The 26,658-nt window shown below is 32.9% G+C and overlaps 2 protein-coding genes across 2 annotated transcripts in view; both read right to left on the reverse strand.

The window, feature by feature from the left end:
• LOC114326598 (SUN domain-containing ossification factor) overlaps positions 1-16,281 on the reverse strand; it is a 42,450-nt gene extending 26,169 nt beyond the window's left edge. Inside the window, exons 1-3 of the mRNA XM_028275012.2 lie at positions 16,067-16,281; positions 9,044-9,298; positions 2,305-2,660 (exon numbers count right to left, since the gene is read on the reverse strand). Of these exons, the coding sequence (XP_028130813.2) occupies positions 2,305-2,660; positions 9,044-9,298; positions 16,067-16,122 (667 nt within the window). The 5' untranslated portion in view covers positions 16,123-16,281. The remainder of the gene's footprint in view (positions 1-2,304; positions 2,661-9,043; positions 9,299-16,066) is intronic.
• Positions 1-26,658, reverse strand: part of LOC114326594 (uncharacterized) — a 363,687-nt gene that overhangs the window by 219,673 nt on the left and 117,356 nt on the right. The gene's annotated exons all lie outside the window — the stretch shown is intronic.

Below are 26,658 nucleotides of genomic sequence, written 5' to 3' on the forward strand. Positions count from 1 at the left end.
TACCATATCAATATTGTGAGCAACAAATAATTTTTCTTCTTCAATGACAGTAGGTATGAAATATACATCAATTTGACAATTTCAATTGACAATATGAATTATTTAAGAAAGTTGCAATATTTCTCCGCTATTCGCGCACGATCGTTTCTCGTATCCCCTCCAAGTACTTGCACACCGCGAATAGGTACTGTGCCATATTTATGTTGGTTTTATGATTTTGTTTACATTGTAATTATTTTTAAATATACTGTAATCCCTATGTATTACTTTTGTAATCTTGTCAATAGCCTTTGTTGCTGGGACACGTTAATTTAAATAAAAAACCCCATATTCTATTATTTGTTCGTCCATACAATTATTGAAGAATGCTCGTATATATAACAGAGTAATCTAATGCCAAGTTCCCAAGACATTTAATACATGAAAAAACAAGAAATACGATAAGCAAAACGTTGTTGTGATACTGTTGAAGAGGAAATGTTATATTATAATATAAAAAACAATTATCTAAAATATATGTTGCACTTTTAATTTAAACAGGATATTATTGTTTTCAGACGATAGTATCATTAAAAGATAAATAATGTTATTTATCTTCATACTGAATACGGATTATTAATTTAGAATGACGTACACAGATAACTGATAAATAATAATAATGGTAATTATTTACCTGCAGATTTTATAACGTAAAAACACTTTCAAGTAATTTTTATACATTTACACACTTTTACACATTACACCAGGTTTTTGACAGTTTTACCAGTTTTAACATATGCTTCACCTACTTTTAATACATATTTTTACTGCTTTTTCCAAATTTTAACCACCTTGTGGCAGGTCACCTCATGATTTTACACTGTTTGGAAACTTTTCCCCACATTTTGACAGGTTTCCCCAAATTTTTTACACTTTTTCACCAATTTTTACAGAATGTCTCACCCTTCTTCTTCTTCTTCTTCTGCGGCACTACAGGCCAAATTGAGCCTTGGCCTCCTTTATTTTTTACCTCCAACCTTGCTTGTCTGTGGCTGCTCTTCTCCATACACGGACTCCTAAAAGGGCTTGTGCGTCACTGTTTACTGTGTTCTACACTACACTGTTCACTGTGTTCAGTGAAGTTCAGTTTGTTGCCTTAATACATACATACTTTCAAAGAAATCATAGAAATAAATAAATAAGTACGAACCAAAATGCCTTAAGGGGAGCCAAAATCCTTTTTTGCACACAGGCGCCAGTAGCCCTTACGGGGGCCCTGATAATCTGGATTAAAATAAACTACTTTGACTTCTCTCACACACACTTTGGATTTGTGACAGTAAAATCTGAACACCTAGGCAACAAAGTCACATCTTTTGGTTACTCATGCGAGTTTGAAATCAAGGAAGACACTTGGGTCTCAATGTTACAATCAAACATCAGATTGTACACTGTATTTTTCTTGTACTGATATGTAAGTACCAATAATATCATTTTTAATACTTTAGATATCATATACTGACTAAAACAGTTAACATCAGAGTAGTACTGGTCTATTGGAACACCATTGTGAAGCTTTCTGTTTTCTATTAACTTGTCACCTATTGTTAGACTTAAACCAAAAACTTAACCTAGGGCAAACTGTATTTTAACAGCTTATTTATTTTAGCTTGTTCAGTTTCCGAAAGGGCCTGATGATGGCGTAAAACTGTAAACGCCGAAACCGGTCGCCCAAAAACTGTTTAAATAAAAACGTTTAATAAGATTGTGAGCATTAGACTTTCTATATCCTAACATTTCCAACTTATAATTTCTCACATAGTGTTGTCTCAAACTTACCGCTTTGCAAGACAGCTATGTAACGTCGTCTGCATATATATGCTATTGTGTAGACTCCGTTGCTGCTGAGTTGGACACCAAAGTGTCTAGAACTATGTTTCAGATGAGTGGGGATAGCATCCCTCCCTGTGGATACATCCTCGTGACCTCGCCCCTAACCAAAACGTTTTCTACATTTCGCTTATTGCTCTATTGGAGAGCATACTGAATATCCATTCGCTCACAGCCAGGGGAACATTCCTGATATTGAGCTATTGGGTGATGGTTGGGAATGTGGTTTTATCAAATGCTCTCTCAATGTCTATGAATATACCTAGAGTGAATGCTTTATTATCCGCCGATGTTTCAATTTTTCCCACTACTTGATGCAGTATGACCATATTTATCAAAAGCAATCGTTAAACAACTGTATCCAAGACTTTTATTTTGCAAATTTCTCTGGTCTGTAACTATATTTAAATAAAATATATTAAAAAAAAAACTTACCATTAGGAACTTGATTTCCCTTCATAGAAGAATTAATCTGTTCGTTTTTCTCGACCTCTTCCAACCTCTTCTGGGCCCATTCGGAAAACGAAGGAATGTCTTCAGTCTTTCCTTCGGTGGCGTTCTTCTCGCCTTCCTCGCTTTGTACGACCGTCTCTTCTAGTTTCTTATCTTCCGTTTCGGCGGAAGTGTTCGCGGAAATGTTAATTGGAATGTTAACGTTTTCTGTTTCTAGGATTTTCTTCGAAGCGATCTCTTCGTTTTGACTAGTTAAAACTACGGATATATCGGAGAGCTGGTCCAACTCCACCGTTGAGCTTTCTGTTGACAACAATATAGGTGTATCATCGATTACTCTGTAACAAAGGAAGAAATTCGTCAATTGCGACATATTCAAGAATAAACCGCTTGAGTAAATAGTTACGGTAGATCCACCAGCTACAAAACCATGCTCCTCGTCAATGAAATATTCCTACAATTTGAAGAAATACATGTCAACCAAGACACAAAAGTCCTACGATTATTACAATGGGGGACTCATTGATCCCTATTCTCTTCAATGAATCATGAAAGAAATCATCAAAAGCGTCAACAAAGGAAGAGGATGCAGAATGGGAAAAGAAGTAAAAATACTCTGTTCCGCAGATGACGCAATATTGATAGCCTAAGAAGGAGATAGTTTGGTCCATAGATTTAACATATGTGCAAAAGAATTCAATATGCAATATCTTCTTCTTCTTCAGGTGCCATCTCCGCTACGGAGGTTAGCAATCATCATAGCTATTTTAATTTTTGAGGCAGCAGCTCTAAATAGTTGTTATGAGCTGCATCCAAACCATTCTCTCAGGTTCTTCAGCCATGAAATTCGTCTTCTTCCGATGCTTCTTCTGCCATCTATCTTTCCTTGCATTATGAGTCGCAGGATGCCATACTTCTCGCCCCGCATAACATGTCCGAGATACTGTAGTTTTCTGTCTTTAATTGTAAGTTCAACTTCCTTCTCTTTACCTATTCTTCTCAGTACTTCGTTGTTCGTAACTCTATTTACCCAGGAAACCCTCATAATTCTTATATAGGTCCACATTTCAAAGGCGTTAAGTCGTCTCATTGTCTCTAGATTTAACGTCCATGATTCCACTCCATAGTATAGTACACTGTATACGTAACATTTTGTTAGCCGTACTTTAAGAGCTAATGTTAAATTAATAATGTAATGTTAATGTAAATAAACCCAAATTAGAGGAATTTTTAAAATTCTTAAAAATCGAAAAGAAATAAGATGTAGTAGTACACAGATTGCTTTCCTCATCAAAAATTCCCAAACTCCTGTTATGTCCATCTCCTTTGTGTGCGTTCGAGAATCTGTTATGTGTTATTTATCGACTTTAAAACAAAAAAATATTTCAAAAACTTTTTTTAACTTTACAAAGAAACCATACAATTCAGCTCAACCAGGTAACTTTTTCAAAGATCTTTTGAGATTAATTTTCAATCTACTTAACTATTTATTACATTCAATAGATATTAACATAAATGAATGATTTTTTCATCTATTATTATAATTCTTTCATATTTGCCTTTTTCTAACTTTTTTAGTAATATCTCATAAAATCTCATTGCTGCACAAATAATCATAACTTTATATTACTATAAATTTAATTTCATGTACAAGTTACCTTTACACTTGACTTTAATTCTGAATTATTTATTAATGATTTTATTGTTTGACACTTTTAATATTAAAAAAAATTTTAGCAAATTTTTACCTATACTATTGTTCAATTTAATTTCAATATCTCCAACAAATCAAATTAAAACATTTTCACAATCACACCACAACTAATACACAACTGACCAATTCTGGTTTAGGAAAATTGCACAACCAATCTTACATCTATTAGTTCTTGAACATTGAAAATTTGATATTCAACTTGTCACTGTGTATCGTACCCCAGATGGTGATTTAAATCAATTCTTCAATACAATGTCAAAAGTTTTCAAAAAGTTAAATACAAATAAACCTCTTATTATAACAGGGGATTTCAATGTGCACTTCAATGAAAGGGATATTGCAGCCCTGGATCTGTGCAATTTCTTTAGATCCTATAACCTCAAAAAATCAATAAAATTTAACACCCGTTATAATAGATGTCTTGATAACATATTTACAAATATTAATAGTACCATGTTGCAATCCGAAGCTGTTGATCTTTCACACACTTCAGACCACAAAGGCATATTGTTTAAATGTGAAGTGTCCCAAACTACTTCTAAATCTAGAATAAGCTACAGGCCCATTACAGAGATGGGACTGGCCTCTTTAAATAACAATCTTTGCTTACAAAATTTTGAATTTATTGATAATGAATGTATTGATGTGGACTCAAGGTTTAAAATGTTTATCGATATTTTAACGCAGGCAATAAATCTGTCTTTTCCTGAAAAATCTAGGCTTGTTGAGCAAGGTAAACAATGTAAAAAAAATTCTTGGTTTAATGATGATTTGAAACTTATGAGGGAGAAACTACAATTTTTGACATCTTTAAATAAAAGTGACCCCGTTTTAGTGACAAAGAAAACACTCTCAGAATATAGGAAAAAATACAGACATGCTATACATAAGGCAAAGATTAAATCTAATGATGATTTTATATTAAACTCTAACAACCGTCAACAGGCTATGTGGTCCCTAATAAACTCAAGATGTAAGAATTTACCAATAAAAAATTCATCACTCAATGCAAATAGTTTTAATGATTTCTTCTGTGGTATTGCTGAAAATGTAATAAATACACTTAATCATACTGACCAATCATTCAATACATACCTTAGTTTTATACCACATGCTCCTTCATTCGCCTCTAATCATTGCTCCTTCAGATTTGAGCCAACAAATTTGGAGGAAGTTGTAAAAGCAATTGAAGAATTAAAAAATAGCCAGAGCAAGGACCCGGATGGAATGAACACAAAAATAATCAAGGCAATTAAACACAACATTAGCTTACCTTTAACTAAACTAATAAACTACTCAATTTCATCCTGCATTTTTCCTTCAGTGTTTAAAACTGCGAAAGTCATACCTCTCTTTAAACGTAAAGGTTCGGCTGATGATCATAATAACTTTCGTCCAATTTCTCTTTTGCCAATTCTTTCCAAAGTGTTTGAGAGAATCCTAAAGAAGCAGATCAATGACTATTTTGAATCTAATCGGCTTTTTGCAGTGCAGCAATTTGGATTTAGAAAAAACAAAACAACAACACTTGCTATCGATCATTTTACAGGCAGTATTTTGGAAGGATTTGAAAACTTTCTTGATACCCTTGCCTCGTTCCTTGATCTTACTAAAGCTTTTGATTGTGTCACTCATAGTATTCTTCTTAAAAAATTACATGCCTATAATTTTCATCCTATGTCTATTCAATTGATTGAGTCTTATCTATCAGATAGATTTCAATATGTGTTTTTTAACCAGCTCAAATCTGATAAAAAACCTTTGATGTATGGAGTGCCTCAAGGGTCAGTTCTAGGTCCAATATTATTTCTCATTTATATAAATGACTTGGGATTTTCACAAGAGGGCCCGGTAAGCACAGTCCTATTTGCTGATGATACTACATGCTATCAAAGTTACCACCCTTCCCAAATCAGTGATATTGATCTTGAGACCACAGAGAGCAATTTGTTCCAATGGTTTTTGGCAAATCGTCTCTCTCTCAATAACTCAAAATCACAAACAGTGAACTTTACCCTAAGACATAACACCATTACACATCCCATTTTAACAGATTGTTCACAGGAAGCTAAATTTCTTGGTGTTTATCTTGATCAGGGACTCACTTGGGAACGGCACATACTGAAACTTTCCCAAAAGCTCTCAAGCCAACTCTTTTTATTTAGAAACCTATCTAAGGTTACCTCCCTTCAAACCCTTCTTACATCATATCACAGCAACTTTCACTCACGACTAACTTACGCAATCCTTTCCTGGGGACACTCTTGCCATATAGATAAGGTGTTTGGTCAGCAGAGAAAGTGTATTCGCATAATCACAGGTCAGGGTTATCGGGACGATTGTAGGCAGTCTTTCAGAAACCTGAGGATTCTCACACTACCTTCTGTGTACATTATGCAGTGCCTGTTGTATGTTCATCAAAATGTAGATCTGTATAAAACACAACAGCATACTTATCAGACTAGAAATCATGATGCCCTTGTACCAGACTTCAGTCGACTTGAGAGGACCAGAAATGGAACCAGATACCTAGCATTGAAATTTTATAACTGTATACCAATATCTATTAAAAGTCTTGATTTTAACCAATTTAAGAGACAAATTAAAAATTATCTTCTGATGGGTGCTTTCTACTCATTTGAGGAGTACTTCAGATCTAAATTTTGTTTTGTCCTGTAATTTAATTAGTGTTTAGTTTTTAAATTTTAGTAATAGGTTTTTTTTACTGAAGTACTGTCAACTTTTAATGTAATTTTAGACAATTTTAATTATTGCTGACCTGTAAAAGTACATTTGTACATTATTACCAATAAATACTCTACTCTACTCTACATCCAGAACAACATCTAATAATCCCAACTAAATTAAAATATACACTACCTATTAATTAAAAATATAAAAATAACATCACTTTATATATAACTAACAATTTTTTTGGTTTCACGGTTTAATGTCGTGTTTCCTTACTAATCCCCTCAAGATCCTGCCAATTATTTTGTTTTGCTAATGCATTACATTCAAATCTGTCCCTCTACCATCTCTCCCTTTAGCATAATATAGAGAAAAAGTATGATATTGAATACTACTATATTCTTCCCTTATACCGGAAACATTTAATTTTACTTTTACCGCGACCTGAAGATGCTGTGAATATTGTAGACAGCGAAACCGGTCGTCAGTTGTAAAATAAATTGTTTGTGAGAACGTCTCTCTTTTCTTTACTACAATTCTTTACTACTAATGTTAAATCTTTGCTACATAGGACCTTTTTCATTTTCATAAAATTAGAACGTGCTTTTTCGATTCTGACTTTGATTTCTGCAGTGTAGTCATTATTTTCTGTTATAAATGTTCCTAGGTAAGTGTACTTTTTTACTCTTTCGATCTGTCGGCCCCCTACTATTAAGATTTCGTTAGTATTATGATTGTTTTTACTAATTTTCATAAACTTCGTCTTTTAGATATTAAGAGAGAGTCCGTACTCCCTACTACACCTTACTATTTTACTCATGAGTCTTTGCAGGTCTTGTAAACTATCGGCTATTATTACTGTATCATCTGCATATCTGATGTTGTTAACTAAGACTCCATTTAGTTTTATGCCGACTGTTTCATCTTCCAGAGTTTCTCGCATTACCTCTTCAGAATAAGCGTTAAATAATAGAGCTGATAGTATGCAGCCTTGCCTGACTCCTCTCTTTATTTCCATTTCTTCAGATGTTTCTTTTTCAATTCTTACTATTGCTCGCTGATTGTAATAGAGGTGTGTTATTAGTCTTAAATCTCTTTCATCTAGGTTTTTAGTTTTCAGAATTTCCATGAGTCGATCATGTTTTACTGTATCAAACGCTTTATTGTAGTCTATAAAACAGACTAAAGAGGACGGTTAACATCCAAACATCTCTGTGTCAGCACGTTGAAGGAGAATAATGCCTCTCTGGTGCCCATACCATTGCGGGACCCATACTGAGTGTCACTAATATCCAGCTCCAGTTTAGAGTGTATTCTGGCGTGGATAATTTTCAGCAGAATTTTCAAGGTATGTGACATTAAGCTTATGGTTCGGTAGTCACTGCATTCTTTGGCATTCATTTTCTTTGGCAAACACACAAATGCTGATGTCAACATTTCTCTAGGGACGATTCCCGTAGTATAGATAGCGTTGAACAGTTCCACTCACTATTATGTCCAGGTTTTTCTCGTTGACCAACTTTAGGATATACCTAAAATGTTTATACCCGTATGCACGCCAATGGTGAATATAAAATTCTTAAAAAATGCGCAATAACTACCTCTTAAAATCTACCAAATTTCATTTGCATATCACAAACCGTTTTAGAGCAATAAATAAATCGTCAGTTTGTAAGAAAAATTTCAACACCCTCTATATCGGAAACGAAGCATTTGCGGGCATACGTTTATAAAGCAAACTGTCATTATTTTCTCATGCAGAATTACCCCTTATAGTTTGCCGTACTTATTTAAAAACACCCGATATTGACGAAAAACAGGGGTAGTTGTTAAAGTGCCTAACTTTTTTATTATCCAACATAAGCGAATAAATCAAAAACATAATGTTAAGAAAACCTGGGGCTATAGTTGGGTTTTAATTTCAGTATTTTATAAAAGCTGGAACATTCCACAGGGTGTTCCAAAGTTTGAGAAAAAACACAGTTTGATTCGTACACCATGTATACAATGACAATGTACCTGTCTAGCAACAATATTATTACAGCGATATTGTTAAAGAATAAGGCTATAACATATTAAAAAAATTACTTAAATCGGATATCAGGTTTAGGAAATATAAGTCATTAAAAATGGCCCATTTTTTAGGGTACCCGTTTTTTGTGCCGGTGAGTGTACGTATACCTAACAAAAAATTCATAATTTAAAAATAAAAATCGACCTGTTTCGGAATTTGTCTGCAAAATCGCCCATTCCCGAAAAAAGTAATTTATTCCATAATTTCGTTTCTCACTGTATATCTAAAAAAAATCCACTTACCTATTTGGTACTTCAGACTTGTCATTTTCAGTATTTGGGCCCTTTTGGCCCTCGAGACTCTCAGAATCTATGGCAACTTTGACACTTTCTTCCACATTAACACTAGGCTCTAAAATAGGTTCTAAAACGGGTTCTATATTAGCTAATTTCTCGTCTACTTTATCACTTTCTTGATAATCTCTAATAGATTCATTTTGGACTAGGCTATTTGTGGGATTTAACACGGTATTTACATCTTCTAGGTTAATGCAGGGTCTGTAACAAATAATATATTATTTTCCTACAATTTTCGAAATAAAAATTACTACTACGACTACTATACCGGGTGTCCACTTATATATTTACCCCATTTTAACTGCCCATAACTTAGACGGCTCAAGATAGAATAATGACGTTTTCGCTGAAATGTCTTTAGTAAAAGGTTTTTTTTGAACGGATTGAATTTTTCAATTCGCTTTCAAAAAACAAATGGCGGATTTTTGAAAAAAGCGTTATAGACTTTTTTTAATGAAACACCCAGTATATTTTTTTGTAATTAACTAGTTTTGATGGGAAATAAGCCACAATTTTACTAAAAAAATGATTTTATTAACATTTCGACGTCCAAATCAGATGCCGTTGTCAAAATACAAAAAATATTAATTAATTAAACAAAAATGCTTAGTAAAAAATTCTTCTAATAATTTATTTAATCTGACTCATTTATATCGGCAATTCAGACATATATTATACATTTTAAAGTAGAAGACTTTAAAATGATATTGCCAATATTTATGAGTTGCGTTCCTGGGACGACTTTACTGAAAGATAGTTCATTCGATTACATGAAATCAACCCCAACTCAAGAATATCCGTCACAAAAAAATCATAACATGTGTGTCTTTAAAAAGACAATCACATGCAACGGTGACAGTAAAATTCTCGCGTTAGAGATTCCATAGTAAATCACGAGAGAAACCCAGGAAAAAACCTCGTGATACTATCCCGAATAAATAATCAAAAAAAAATAATCGAATGAACTATCTTTCAGTAAAGTCGTCCAAGGAACGCAACTTATAAATATGTATTGGCAATATCATTTTAAACTCTTCTACTTTAAAATGTATAATATATGTCTGAATTGCAGATATAAATGAGTCAGATTAAATAAATTATTTGAAGAATTTTGTACTAAGCAACAACATTTTTGTTTAATTCATTAATATTTTTTTGTATTTTGACAACGGCATCCGATTTGGACGTAGAAACGTTAACGAAATCATTTTTTTAGTAAAATTGTTAATTATAAATGCTAAAACTAGTTAATTATAAAAATGCCAGAAGAAAATAGCTTCAGAACAACAATATTTTTTTGTAAATTGAAAGAACGGTCATTCACCTATCCAGCGACATAAACTTTTTTAAAATCGGTTGTCAAATGACTGAGTAATTACTTTTTAAAATGAGAGATGCAATGTGGAAATCACATAACAGAATATCGATTTGCTTAGTTATTTTAATCATAATGCTATTGAGTTATGTGATTTCCACGTTGCATCTCTCATTTTAAAAATTAATTACTCAGACATTTGACAACCGATTTTAAAAAACTTTATATCGCTGGATAGGTGAATGACCGTTCTTTCAATTTACAAAAAAATGTACTGGGTGTTCCATTAAAAAAAAGTCAACAACGGTATTTTCAAAAATCCGCCATTTTTTTTCGTAATTGAAAGCGATATACAAAATTAAATCCATTCAAACAAAACTTTTACGAAAATAAAACATTTCAGCGAAAACAGCATATTTCTATCTTGGGCCGTTTAAAAGTTATAGGCAGTTAAAATGGGGGAAAATATAAGTGGACACCCGGTAGTTAAGCCCTGACTTGGTTTTCTATGTCGCTGAGGAAGAAATCTGGCAGCGCTGCCTTACGCATCAACTCTCTCTCCCTCCCTCTCTCTCTCTCTCTCACCAGTTTCGCCTCGCTGCATTGTTCAGTGTCTGGCTAGCAGCCTTCGAAGATGGAGGTCATGGTGGCTGTTACCGCCAATGTGAAATTCATACTGTAATATGTTTTTTAAAAGCAAGATGGATTTCACCTGTTGACATTCATTGAGACCATTAAAATATCCACAATTTCAACAAAATGACCATGTCTAATACTATGGTACTTAAGTATTTGAAATGAGTCTCAAGCTGAGTAGAATCTACTGGTTAATGAGTAAAAGGAATTGGATGAGGCACACACTAAGGAGACCTGACACAGACATAGCGAGGCAAGCCCTACAATACACAGCACATGGAAAGAGAAGACCAGGTAGACCCGTAGAAACGTGGAAAAGAAGTGTCGAGAAAAAAATTAATGCTAATGTGGAAAATGTGGGTAGAAATAAAGATCAGTGCAAAGGATAGGACAGAATGGAGGCAGACAGTTGACGCTCTATGCTCCGCATGGAGTGAAGAGGAATAAGTAAGTAATAGGTAAAAGATCACAACAACTGATTCTTCATAACAAAACCTTAGCAAATATATTAAGCTTAAAGTCAGTGTTGGTATATAATGACCAACTACAGGGATGAGCTTGAAGGTCCAATTTAGAGCGATTCCAATCAAAAGTCCTATGTATCATTATCATTACAAATGTGACTTGACATATACTTAATTATCTTATTATCTTCAAATGAAAACTGTTTAAAAGCAATGTATTGCTTTGCTATGAGCAAAGTACTCACAAAAGTATGATACACAGCTAAAAAATCATCTCAGCAGTGTAACAAAGAATCTCATGAAGAGACACAACCCCATCATCTTGCTGCAAGATTTTTAAATTTATTTATTTATTTATGTATTTATTTTATATCTCACAATCATGTATTTACTCACAAAAGTAGAGAACAATAGCAAACTTTCATGGGATACTCTCCTGTAAGTCACTTTGAGATTTAAACTGTTTACTTTTTCTAATCAAATTACAGATGTAAATAAATGGAAAAATTAAAAAATCGGCATATAAAGTTTGTCTAGACAGATATAAATGATAATGAATGATTTAGTTGCAAATTAACCAAAAAAAAGTAGACATAATCCTTTATGTAAATCATAAATTTAAATTAGACGAGAAGACTGTATATTATAATTTTAGGCATTTTTACTGATTAATTTTTTAATTGAATCTTTATGTTTTTAATCTTTTTTGAAATCCAGTACCATTGAATAATTTTCTCAGTATAAAAGATGTTTTCAAGACTTCTGTGGGCCCTGCCCCATACTGAAAACTTTTTAGTAACAGATTTGCTATTTTTCAAAGTGTATAACAGTAAAACTACTGTTATACTGCATTCGCTCAACCGAGATTCACTTTGACACATTCGGAATAGGAAACATACAACACAAAAATTCCTACCTAACACTATTAACTGCTAAAATCAACTTAATCTTTCATTAAAAAAAGAAGAATTATTAGAAATAGTGGCAGTGTCTACTAATCTCATAAAATTTTGTGGAGTTTATTTCTACAAAATATTTTTATTTTGTGCAATAAATAATTTTCTCATTTGATATCAATACATTATAATGGTATAGATAAATAATTATTATTGCTTAACCCCCTCTGTGGCTCAGTGGTAAGAGCGCCTAACCTTTGGATCGAAAGTTCCGAATGGTAGTGAGTTCGAATCTCACCAGGGTCAGAAATTTTTTTATTTATTATAAATTAATAAATGAAAATGGTTTCTGGCCTTGTGGGATCGGTACTCACCGGAGGGACCGCAGACGTTCGGATACAATTAGCATCTCTTTGCAAAGACAATGACGTCGACTTTGCAAAGTAACAAGACACTTACTCAACACACACACTACACATTACACCTGAGTTAGTGATAAGTTATACAATTACGTGGCTAAAGCTTCTAGTTCTAAACCAAGGCCAGACAGAATCAGAGAAAAAAAAATTATTGATTGGCATAAGGTTTATGTTATTTTTATGTCTGTTTACTATTAATAATATTGGCTATGAGCAGGTGCGCTGGTTGTGTAGTAATTTCCAGTCACTTCTGACAACTGAATTTCGCAAAAAATAAATTAGGGTCAGTCAGGGTCAGGGTAAATAATATCATGACATCTAAGCATTTGAAATTTATTTAAAAATATACTGTTTCATATTATAATAAAATAAAAGCTTTTGGCTATTATACAAACAGTACAATGTCTTAAAAACTAGTAAGAAAAAGTCACAAAAAATAAGATATTCAAAGTTTCCATTTACCCCAGAAATTTTAAGAAAAAAACTAAAAATGGGGTAAAAGTAAACAACAATCTCAGGCTGTTAAATATTTAACAATATTGTTTTCAATTTTGGTTGATCATGCAGTAGATACACTAGTTCCATCTTATCAGTTCATATGTTTAAACCCTTTAAGCGGTTGTTAACAATGCAATGTGGAATACTTTAGTAAGCAGCATCTTCCCTATATGTTATTTTTTTTGTTTTAACGTCTGCCACTGCATTTTCTAAACCATTCAAAGAGTATTTCATTAGTTCTCTCTTCCGTATGTACTTGCTCAGCATTTGGAAATGCTCTAAGCATTTAACTCACATTGTTTCCATTTACCCCTAATAGGTGTTTTCATTTACCCCATGCTCAATATTTAAGGGGGTAATTGTGAACACTTACTGTACTTACTTCTTGTAGTAAATATCATTCAAATTAACATTTTAGGCCATATAAATATTCTTGTATTAGCTATAAATTATATAATCGCTATACTTAACTAATACAGAGACATGAAATTTGTAAAATATTGGCACTGTTTCTAAATCGATTTATGTGTTTAAAAACAATCAAATTTAAGTTGCACAGAATGGACATTCCCTTGGCTTGTAAACAACTGAGTAACATTCCACAGAATAAGCAAAGATAGAATTATAATTCTATGGATGTGATATTGTTGCCATATTTCGTTTCTAGCAGTAGGGAGTACTGTTTCCAATTACCCTGACTGACCCTACTAACGTCAGTGTCAAAGTGAATCTCGATAGAGCGAATTCAGTATATCTAAATTTCTAAAATCTCTCTGTATTCCTAGTCTAAAAATTCAACTTTTATAATATTGCAATTTTTATCAGCAGAATTTTGACAAGTTCCTCTGTTTTTATTGTGTCTTAAAATATCACATGTCACCAAATGTCACAAAATCTTAGTGTCAACAATCTGTGTGACAGTCAAAAAGTATGTATTTGATTTGAAAATCCCAATGCTTTAATTTACATTCCAAAATATAATAATTAAATAGTGAGATAGAATAAACAGATAATTTTAGAATTTATTACATAAATTAATAAAATTTTAAACCTCCTCATATGTCCTCTGGTCTCTGGATGTGCCTGGCACTGGCCTATAAGAGGTGGCAGATCCTGGGTTCTGCTTTTATACAACTAACCCAAATGAGGGTGTATAACCCTAAACAAATATGTGGCTTTCTGTGGGGCCACAATGTTACTAAAGGATTAGATGTTCGAAATGAAAGGAAGAGCTCAGATTTAGAGCCCCTGTGAATTCTAGCAGGTATGGGTGTCCAGGCTCCAGAAACGCCTGGTAAAAGAAAGGTCAGGTCATTAGGTACCTCGGAACTGAATGTTGGGCAGTGAAAAAGAAAGAGGAACAACGAATGCATGTTGCGGAAATGAGAATGCTTAGATGAATGAGTGGAGTGACAAAGAAGAATAAAATTAGAAATGAGTACCAATTGATGTGGCACCAATTGATGCCAAAATGAGAGAGCATAGGTTAAGATGGTTTGGTCATATCCAACGTAGAGACGTTAATCACCCAATACGAAGAATAGCTGAAGTGCAGATTCCTGGAAGGACTAGGAGAGGAAGACCAAAGAAGACCTGAGGGGAGACCATAAGGCAGGACATGTTGGTAAAGGGGATTAACATTGATATGACCCAAGATAGAATTGTGTGAAGAAATGCAATTAGGGAAGCTGACCCCGCATAGGAACAAGGCAAAGAGAATGATGATGATATGACATAGTATTATTCACCCAAACAGCAGAACAACTGATGCATAATATAGAAAAAAGGAACTCAGAACAAAAAAAAATAAAACCTAAACATAAATTAAGAGAAGAAACAGATAATGAAAATAATAAGGACAAAAAACACAGGTGACCTAACCAAACTAGAGATAGATCAACAAAAAATAAAGCAAACAAGCATATACAAATACCTAGGAACAATAATAAATAATAGAGGAAGAATCAACAACGTTCTCAATACCGGAGTAGAGAGTACAGAAAAACTATTCCAAGCTCTAAATTAACCTACATTAACATACGGAGAAGAAAACCTAAACAGAAGACACCTGAGTAGGCTACAACCAGTAGAGATGAAATATCTCAGAAGAACGATAGAGCCAAAAGGACAGGCACAAAATGGAGAAATAAGAAACAGACTTAAAATCAAACCATTACTTGACACAATAATGAAGGAAGACTAGTATTTTTCAGTCATTTATCAAAGGTTGGAAGCACCTCCCTCTACACCTAAGGGTAGCAGAGGAATGATTATGCATGTATGTAAAATGAAATTAAAAAGAGCTGGAAGAAATGGAATGTAGGAATACACAGTAGGGTATGATTGAAAGGATTATTTAAAAGTATAAATAGGCCTAATAATTTGATATGCTTATAAAAATCTGTTTAAAAAACAGAAATTTTGCACAAAATATGTTTATCTTCAAAATAACTGATAAGAGTATAAACATGTAAAAATATTTACAAAATAGGAGGAAATACCCAAACCCCTTTGACTCTATCCAAGGATTTTTTGATATAATTGATTTTGCAAGTTGCAGTCAACACCTAGAAGAAACCTGATCTCTTTAATCTCTTAAATATCTATTTATAAAGACATAATGGTGAGACTTTAGAAAACAATAGGCGCTTATTTGAAGAAAGCTTTCTAATTTCGCCCAATATAGAAAAATGTTTACCACTCAATAACTGTCACAGTAAAAATTAATGTTTTTTACTCACATGCCAATTAAAAATAAAACTACATTGAGTACAATGGTCACAGTTCCGTTCTTCATGTTAAAATTTCTAAACTGACTTTTATTTTTCTCTGTCTTGTGATCTTTACTAAAATAAAAGACATATTTTTTCGTTTATCACTAACGAGACATAACCTCAACGAACATCCTTCTTTGAACAACTGTCCACATCAAGTCATTGGGATTGGGATTTTCTCCAGCCAATGGCTGGAGAGCACATAAATAGTTTACGTGTTTCTGTCAATTTTGCTACTTATCTCTAGATGGCGGATTTTCCAGAAAAAAATCTATAAGTATCTTCATTTTTGGAAAGCATAAACATTTCAATATTTTGAAATTAGATTTTTTTACATATCTAATCTAGGAATTAACATATTCTCTTTCTCTTTTGATGTTTAATGTTGGATAGTAAAAAAAAAGAAGACAAATTAGATTTGTAGAATCCCAAAGTACCGTTTAATGAAAATTTCAGGTAAAAATTAAGGATTTTTCAGGTTGTAAGAAGAATTATTTTAAATTTCATTCGTAGAAAAAATTCAGCGGCAAAAAAAAAGAAATTTGGACATAATGTAAGTGTAATTTTAGTTGCCTACCTCAGGGCGCGCCGTTTAGTAATGTAAGATAAATTATTAAGAAGTTGGACAGAATACATGCAAGAATTATTCAAAGATAAAGCAAAAAAACAACTGAAATAGACAATACGGCCCAGAAATAACAAACGAAGAAGTAACTATGGTTATTAAGCGAATTAAAAATGAGAAATCACCAGGATCTGATAAAGTGCATGGTGAAACTTTAAAGCTCTTAGAGGCACACCAAATCACTTCCATTGAAGTTAATTAACAATTATATGATACTGGTCATTTAAATACCAAAAGCTGGTTACTACCACAGAATAACTAACCATACAGAAGCGAAACTGACTGTCGTTTCCATTGATTTTGTGGGAACCGAAATATTTGACCTTGTGCACCAGTTACTACCAATTTCATTCCACTTCCCAAAAAAGCCAACGCTAAGAAATGTAAAGAACATAGATTAATTAGCTTGATTTTTTTGTACCTTACTATCATTTAAACTATTTAAAGTATTCCTTACTATCATTCACTCGCGCATATAAATAGGCTATATCTCATTAGAAAAACCACCTAAGTGAAGTTTAATTTGGATTCAGAGCAGGACTAAGAACGAGGAAAGCACTTTACAGTTACAAAGTTCTAATACAGAGAGCAGAGAGTCAGGGATGTCAACTGTGATGTGTATTTATGTTTCATTGATTTCGAGAAAGCATTTGACAAAGAACCATATAGGAAACTAATCGATATCCTAAAAATATCAGGCCTCTAGCTAAGGCTGATCTCAATCATAAGTACAAGAAAAGACAACAGTGCGATTCGAAAATTAACTGTCCGAAATATTCAGTCAGAAGGCATAGGTACTTCGACTGTGTGGCACAGACAGGGTTGCATACTCTCACACGCATTAGTTAATATACATTGTTATATAATTTTTATGGGAACAATTTAGAAAATTAATTTATGTCAAAGACCACGAGATCATAGATTTTCATCGCCCTGTATATGGCCAAAAAAATTGTAAATAGTATTAGTTAGTCATAAGCAGTGTTTCGTGGAAAGTGAAAATCGTTCAGTATTAATGTTTCTATGAACGGACTTATACAATTAATACGGTCGGATTAGAAAATACATCTATTCGTTCGAGGTGAACAATAGGACGTTTATAAATGCTTCTTAGAAGGAAAGACGATAAACACAATTGTTGAGTTTTAGAATATCGGTTTTTTTATAGCATGTAGAAACACAATAGTAATTTTGGTATTTCCTGGAATTTGACAAAATGGAAAAGTTGTATACAAAATTAATTTCTTCTTTAGAAATGAAAGGCGGGATGTATTGTGATTGGCAGGAGAGACGGTTGGAGGGAGAATAGGGTGTTTGAGTCTGGTTTTGAGGAGAAAAAAGTTTCACTCTGTAATGAACATCTGGAGAGAGCAGTCCAGTTTTTGAAAAGTAAGAAGTCGGTGCAAAGTGGTAAGTTGGCGTCCGTGTAAGCAGAATCGTGTTGAAACGAAATCGTTGATGGAGTTGAGAAGTTAAATCTCCTTGTGTCCGAAGAGATTCCTGTTTCTGTCTGGAACTAGTAACCGGTTGGTATCAATTTGCATAAGATATCGAGCAGAGAGAAAACTGAGGAGAGATTTCGAGCGAGTGCTGTTGTTTGTTTGTGAAGCAGTTTGGACGAGAAGGATCGTTCGCAGCATCCTAGGAGCACGTGTGGGAGAATCGAGGACTACACAATCCATGAGAAAAAGTAAAGAAGAGAAAAGGTTAGTACAGATTATTTGTGAAACGGAGAGAGTTGTTTTATATTACATACCATATTTGTTTATTCTTTATTGAACAGTTCTATAGCATAATTTAGTCATTCATATTTTCAAAGAAGAAATAAGTAATCTATTCAAAAGGGTGAAAAGTAAATTTTGTTTTTTTTTATATAATAGTAAGAACAGTCTAACGAATTATTTAAATGAAAATTTTGTTAAAAAAGGAGATAGCAGAATTAAAGATTAATTTATTAGATAAGAAATAGTTGCAACAAAATTGAGTTTTAGCATACATTTAAATCTTATATTTATGGTATATTGGATAAATAAATAATATTTATAGAATTTATATGACATTTAGTATATTTATTTTCCCTGTTTTGTCCTGGATGAAGTAAGCAACTAGACAGGGCCGGCGATAACGGGCCTGCAAGGGATGCACTGCAGGCGGGCGCCCCTGTTTGGGGGGCGCCAAAATGAGCTTGTTTCTGCTGATGTTATGTAAAATACTAAGATAAAAAAATTCATTTTTTAAATGTGGTTTAAATTCGTCATAATACCCTAATTTGTGTTTGTTAATTTTGCATATCACACGACATGTAAAATATACAAAAATATGCAATGCGGCAAAGAATTCTTTCCATGTAGTAATATAATTTATTGGTCAAAGATATTATATCTCAACCAAACAACCTTGCTCTTAATGCTTTGTTTATTTTCTCCAAATTTCTTGCAAGTTGTAATTTTGTCAGCAGTTATGAGAGGAAGTGAATCATTTCTAGTAAAATAAACAAGATTGTGATACTGCTTTCTTGCGGCTTGTCTAATTTAAGTATTATGTATTTTACCTCTTAATTTTAGTATCGAGTTAAGGATTAATTCCATAAAAACATATGTATTTAAAATAAACATTTTAGTATTATTTCATGTGATTATAATGCAGAATAGTTTGTCAGTTGTATACTCTTCATCTGCAGTTAAAGAATCAAGTGTTGTATTCAATTAATATAAAATTATATTTGTTAAATACTCAGTAATATTATTAAATTACACTTTCACATTATTACAGAAGCATAATCTTGAGGTTTTAAAGTTATTATTTTTATGTAGGTAAATAAAAATGCATTCAAAAAAAATTAGCAGAAAAGCCGAAAAAGAAGAAATGACAAAAAACAATCTTAGTTCTTTTAGCTAATTTCTTAAAAGAGTTAAAGTGAAGTTGTTTTGTCAGATGATGGGTTCAATAAATCTGTACCGAACTTTATTTACCGGGGACATTTGCGGATAGCGGGACACCGACTTAGACGGTGCCCGGAACACACATTTTTAGGACACAATCCAAAATCAAGCATTAATAGAAAGAAAAGCTCTTCTAGCTACCCCTGAAATCAGGTGGTTTAACCATATAAAGTAAACCGAGGTAAACAAGGGCATCCTAGCAACGGCATCCAACGTAACGTTTAGTACAAAGCCTCCTCATTCGTTATATACTACGACGGGGGGAAGGGGGATAGTGGTATAGCTTGGGGGTCAGATGGTTACAACTCTAGGTTACGCAGTGTGACCGGTTTGATTTTCGTACATGTGGGTCTCACTGTTCCATTAGAACCCACATACCCACATAATGTCCCCGAGGCTGGGGTTGTATGAGTATCTGTGTGTATGTGGGGGGGGGGGGCGCCTTTGCTAGTTTTGCAGGCGGGCACCTTATACCCTAGCGCCGGCACTGCAACTAGAGATACTAATAGAAGCCACAAACCAAAGGTAATACATTAAAATAATTGAAGGGCCAAGTGGAAGAAGGTGTTATGTAACATTTTTTTAAAAAACTTAGTTTTGTCATGCAAGAATGTCTTAAGTACCTACCTATTTATCATAAATCGTTATTGCTTTAACTCTATCTAGCATATTAACAGCAATACACAAACGCATAAGGTGTTAAGTGCAGTAAAATTATTAATAGATACTGGAATAAGGAGTCATGGGCACATAACGCCTTCTTCCATTCATAAACTACGTAGTTTATTATACATTGCAAATGCAACACTGTTTCTTCCTTCCGTCACCCTGATGTCTCGAGGTCATAACAAAAGTTAAGAACATGTTGAATACAGTGTTGCCAATCGGCGGATCATTATCCGATTTGTGTACCTTTTTGAGAGTTGTCGTATCTTCTTCGTATCTTTAAATAAATCGGATATATGCGGATATTTTTCAGTGTACCTATCTACCATCGACTAAAACTTTCTCATCCATATATTCCCAACACCAACAACACATTAATTTTGTTTGGTTCCACCCAAATTTTTATAAATAGCCTATACTGGATGAATGTTAGTGACATCCTATACTTTTCATCTTTTGAAAAAAGGGACATGTGCCGATTCTTTTGTTTAGAATTTAAATGCACAAGTGCATCCACTTAAGGCATACTAATCCAATTCAAATTTCAAAAACCGTCTGCCGTCCGATGTTATTTATGAGTTTTTAGTTTTTAGTCTTTAAACTTATGAAAGCTAATTCACGTACGATTTAGTTTTATTTTCATTTTATGTAGTGCAGTGCTTAAGGAAACGTTTCCAGATTTCTCGGACATGAGATGTAGTTAAATCTAGTTCTTTTTTGTAAAGTTATATCAAATCTAATATCTTAAACAAAACCATTTCATCAAAACATGTTATACTTACCTAATTATATTTATGATTTTTTTGAGGAATGTAATGGTACTATGCAGAAAAGAAATTTCCGGCACAGAAACGTCACTTTTCTGCACACTACTGTCAGTTATTCTGGGAGAAAATAAAACATTTGTTAACATAAAATTGTGCAGAAAAATGCATTTGGAATAGTGGTTGTAGAAAAATCTACTTATTTGAAACTAGTAATATCTACATATCTACTAATTAACTCAAAAATCCTTCAAATTTTTTGCCTATAAAAATTATTTAGTCGGGCATTAACGTTGAACGCACCACGGGTATTATGGATACTAACTTTGATATCTTAATAACTACAAGACTGTCAAATACATTTCTATTGTTTTAGTTGTTATAAATCTTTAGTTGTTAAAAGAGCGTAGGCGCAAAATTTCGGACCAATAATCTTTAAACGTATTAATTTTTTTCGAATCCTAAGGAAACTAATAAATATTTTTGAACAATTTGAACGCAGAATGAAAGATTACATTATTACCGAGGGCTGAAAGTCCCTTAGAATAAACAAAATGTTTCTTTTGAATGAGATATTTGAAATTAAAAATCACACTTAATATTCTCTTTTACTTTTACCCCTGTAACATATTAGAATAAAAATTATAGAAGTCTTCAGGGACTTTCGGCACTCGGTAATAATGTAATCGTTCATTCTGCGTTTAAATTTTTAAATAATACTTATTACCTTTCTCAGGACTCGAAAAAAATAATGCATTTTAAAAGCATTGACCAGAAATTTTACGCCTTGCCTATGCTATTAATGTAGCTGTAGTTTATTTTGTATTGATTTATTTATTATTTATTTTTCCAGTACCTAGTTTTAGGTAGTTATTACGTTTTAATAAAATAATATTTAAAAGTGTATTTTTTTTATTTAAATAATTATAATAAATTAATATAACGATCCAAATAATGAAATATTTAGATTTATTTATTAATTTAGAATTTAATACTTACGATAATACAAAATACGAATAATATAATAATAGTAAGTAAATAGTATTTACATACATGAATTAGGTAATAATCAGTTAAGATACGAGATTTTCATCTATAACCGAAAATTTTTAAACTGTGAAATAAAGAAGCCAGTAGATTAAAGCGCCGGTTGTTCGAACGCTAATCAGAAATGGAATCAACTGATCATTATCAAATATTTAATTACTGTCAATGTCAACTTTGATTGGGTTGCTGAAAACATAATTGATTACAATTATGAGATTAATTGATTAATTAATCAATTAAGTTAATAATTGTTACGTTAATTGATAATTAATAATTAATTAATCAATCAATTATGTTAATTATCATAATGATAATTGATTACAATCAACTGATTGGCGTACGAACAACGGATTTTGTTATTTGATGGTTGTTAAGGGGACTAAAAGAATAACATTGGCAACATTGATTTTAATAACAGAATAATTTTTGACCTAGCGTACCTTTTCGTGACAAATCGGATATTTTTCGAGCGATCATCGGATAATCTAGAGAAATCCGATTGGCAACACTGGTTGAATACAACAGAACTATTCTCGTCATTCCTCTAGTGAATTCAGTCGACTGTCGATGAGTAATTTCTCTCGCTTAGAAATAATTATTTAGAAATAATTATAAAATAATTTTGGCGAGCTATTTATCGTTTGAATAACAATATATCTCAACGTGGAAAAAGGTTGGTTGAAAAGGCCAGTGGCGCACCCAGGGGGGGGTTTGGGGGTTAAAACCCCTCCCAGGGCATATAAAAAATATAAAGAATAGTAGGAAAATGTAACTTGTCTTTCTGAAACAATACAAAAATTTCGGTGCCCAAGCGAAGAGGACAAATATTCCCCTGACACATAATCCCGGACAAAAAATATCCACAAGTTATCCCTGGACAAAAAATCCCCAGACAAAAAATCCCAGGACAAAAAATCCTGGAAAAATAATCCCCACAAATTTTTTTGGACAGAATATCCCCACAAAAAAATTCCGGACAAAAAATCCCCGAGAAATATTTCGGCTGTCCCATGACAAAACACAGTAATTGCATTTTTACAACAATGGAGAAAATTCAATTTTTCTAAAATGTATAAGCCGTAAGAAATTATTGAATAAATTCAAACAAAAACTTGACGGTGTGTTAGACAACCCTTATTCGCATTTTTTAAAATATTATTGAAGGGAATAATCCGCCATAGAAGTAGAGATCGCCAGTCAAAACTAAATTTGCATAGAATTTAAAAAAAAAATTAATATCCATTTTTCCATTACAAAACACAGTAACTGTAATAAAATAAATTAAAACTATATGATATAAAAATATTTATTATAATAAAATGTAGAATTTAAATATGTACAAACATACCTAATGAAAAAACTGTGATAAAAATGAGGAACTAACAAAACAGACAAAATAAACAATCTGTACTTAAAAAAAAACAAATAATATTACTGAAATGACAAACGGAAAAAACTATATAGATAAATACATCGGTTTGGTAACAGCAGAAAACTGAGAAAACTAAACTATAGAAACAAAATAAGCAAACGTACCGATATATTCTATTTAAATAGTGGAATCTATGACATCCATTTGTTCATGACCCACTAAGTCTAAAGATGTTTCTGAGTCTGGTAGGCTTTGCCAAAATAACTGTCTGTTTTCCACCAATAATGGTACTAGGTTTTCCAAAATAAGTACCTTTTTGTCGCATGAGATTCCAATATTTAACGTTTTGGGCGTAAACGTGTTTGGGCAGTGTTTTTTTTTTGTAAAAAATCTAATTCCTTATAATTGTCCTCAAAATTTGTTTTATATTTTATAAAATTACTTCCTCGTGAAAAAAGAACTTCTACCAAATTTTGTAATAGAAGACCCTTTAAAGGATCCTTTATTTTCTTAGTTTTGTTGTCCTTTTCTTATTTTGCCACAAGTAAAACTCTTTTAGTTCAAGTACCTCTACATTTTTTCTAGAGTTATTTACAAGTTCAGTCAGTTCCTGAAAATCATAGATATTTCTGTTCCTTAGTATTTTTTGTTCGATATTGCTATAAATTAATCAGCAGACATGTGCGTATGGCCCTTTGTAAGATATCTTACAACGTTACATGGTTACAGAGTAAAAGGGGTTGGAATTTCTGTATAAATTGAAGACAATATCTCAAATCGAAAAACAGTAACTACAAAAACCATTACAAAACCCAGCAACTACTTAGCAGTTACTTGGTTTTGATATGGGTTTTGTTAGTTACTGTGTTTTGCACTGGGAGAAGCCTCGATAGACTGTCAGTTACTGTGTTTGGCATATGCCGTATCTTCCATATTTATGGTCCGATGTCAGTTTTAAAACTATCAGAAGGTAGAGCAAAACCCAGCAACTTCAAATTTATAAAAAACTCGATTTTGACAAAAATGACGGTTACTGTGTTTTGCAATGGGACAGTCGATTTGTTGCCGAACAGTTCTCTAAAAATTTTCTCGTTAATGCCATCGACTCAAAATAATGATTAGCAATTAATATTAACTATGAATTGCAATTTCGATTACCAAATTTCGAATATCAATTCCATGCCGATAACTTCAAATTTTACATGACAAACGAGTTTGATTTTTTTCAAACATCGTGGAAGATATATGGGGAATTGGGGAATGCGCTAAGACTGTGGGAATCATGTTGTAACTATTCGCTCAAATCTTTTACTCACTCTGCTTTGAATAACTATGTTCAAAACATTGCCTATTCGTTATGAGAACTGCTGCTCCCGAAAACGATAATCTTGATTGTAATGCAAAAAACCTGTTACTTTTTGTAAATTTAACGTCAACAATATTTAGTTATTATCATCATCAATGGCGTTATAACTATTCGAGTATCCTTGCGAGTGGTTTACTATTGCCCTCCATGTGTCGGTCCTGTGCAACTATTTCCCATTGTCTGACTCCCATTTTCTCCAGATCTTCTGTGACTGCATCTTTCCACCTTTTTCTAGGCCGTCCTACAGACTTTCTCCCATCTGGCCTCTCCCCGAGCAGCTATGTCTGGTTTGATTTTTGGATAAATTTTTCGCATGGCATATTCTAAGACCAGGTTAAACAACAACGGGGACAACGGATCTCCCTGTCTCAGTCCAGAATTTACGCAGAAAGCATTTGATATTTCCCCACCTCTTCTAACTTGTGCAAAGAAATTACTTACACAAATTTGCGTTACCGAAGTTAGTTTCTTGGGTACGCCCAGCTCGACCATTGTATTCCATAGTGTAGGATGATTAATTGAATCATAAGTCTGTTTGAAATCTATAAAGATCTGATGTACGTCTTGATTATACTCCCAATCCTTTCAAGCATTTGTCTAATAGTAAATATTTGATCAACAATGGATCTTTCGGGCCTGAAATCACACTGGTAGTCACCAACTATTTCTTCGGCGTATGGTAATAATCTTTTTAGTAATACATAACAAAAAATATTTACTCATCAGTTTCAATTCACTACAATAAGCAACATTTCAGAAACCTGCTTCAAAAGCTTTTAAAAGCTATGTCAAAAACCTGTGTTCTGCGTTTTCATAACAAAGCTGAACATTCTTAATAGCGCAAAAATTTTTCATGGATACACACAGATAATAGGCAATGTTTTGAACTCAGTTATTCAAGGCAGAGTGAGCAAAATATTTAAGCGAATAATTACAACATGATTCCCACTACCTTAGCTCATTCCCCATATCTTCCACGATTTTTGAAAAAACTCACACTCATTTGTCATGTAAAATTTGAAGTTTTCGGCATGTAATTGGAATTCGAAATTTGGTAATCGAAATTACAATAATTCACGCTTAATCTTAATTACTTAATCAATATTGTCGTACCGAAAAGCGGTTTCATGGCCATTGCTATAACTCTTATGCACTGAGGCTAAAAAACATTTGAGTCATTGCGTTCACGGGAAAACTTTTAGAGAACTATTCGGCAGCGAATATTTCATGGAGATTTTTGGTGGGGGATATTTTGTCGAAAAAAATTTGTTGGGATTATTTTTGTCCGGGATTTTTTGTGAGGATTTTTTGCCCGGGGATTATTTTTGTAGGGGATTTTTTGTCTGGGGATTTTTTGTCCAGGGATAATTTGTGGGGATTTTTTGTTTGGGATTATTTATCCGAACCCCGCCCAAGCCAACCACCCCTAGAGAAAAATTCTGGGTGCGCCACTGGAAAAGGCGCAAGCACAATATGCTGATTTAAATTATTATTCTTTAAATACCAGTAATCGCAATGAAATAGAAGGTACGTATTTTTTTAATTATTATAAATTAAATTATTGTAAATAAATAAGAGTGATTATTGTAGATAACGAAATTTAATTTTTAGTTGACACTCGCCACATATTACCTGGTAAAGAACAGGTTTCAGATTTACCAATGACACATATGTATGGATCAAGTGGCAGTGAATAAGTTTCCTGTAAAGGAGTGCCAAAAGGGGTGGAAATGGAGCCAAAATCCATAAATGAAGAAGATAGAGATTTAATTTCTTC

Source organism: Diabrotica virgifera, chromosome 3 (genome assembly GCF_917563875.1).
Source record: "Diabrotica virgifera virgifera chromosome 3, PGI_DIABVI_V3a".
Taxonomy (NCBI): domain Eukaryota; kingdom Metazoa; phylum Arthropoda; class Insecta; order Coleoptera; family Chrysomelidae; genus Diabrotica; species Diabrotica virgifera.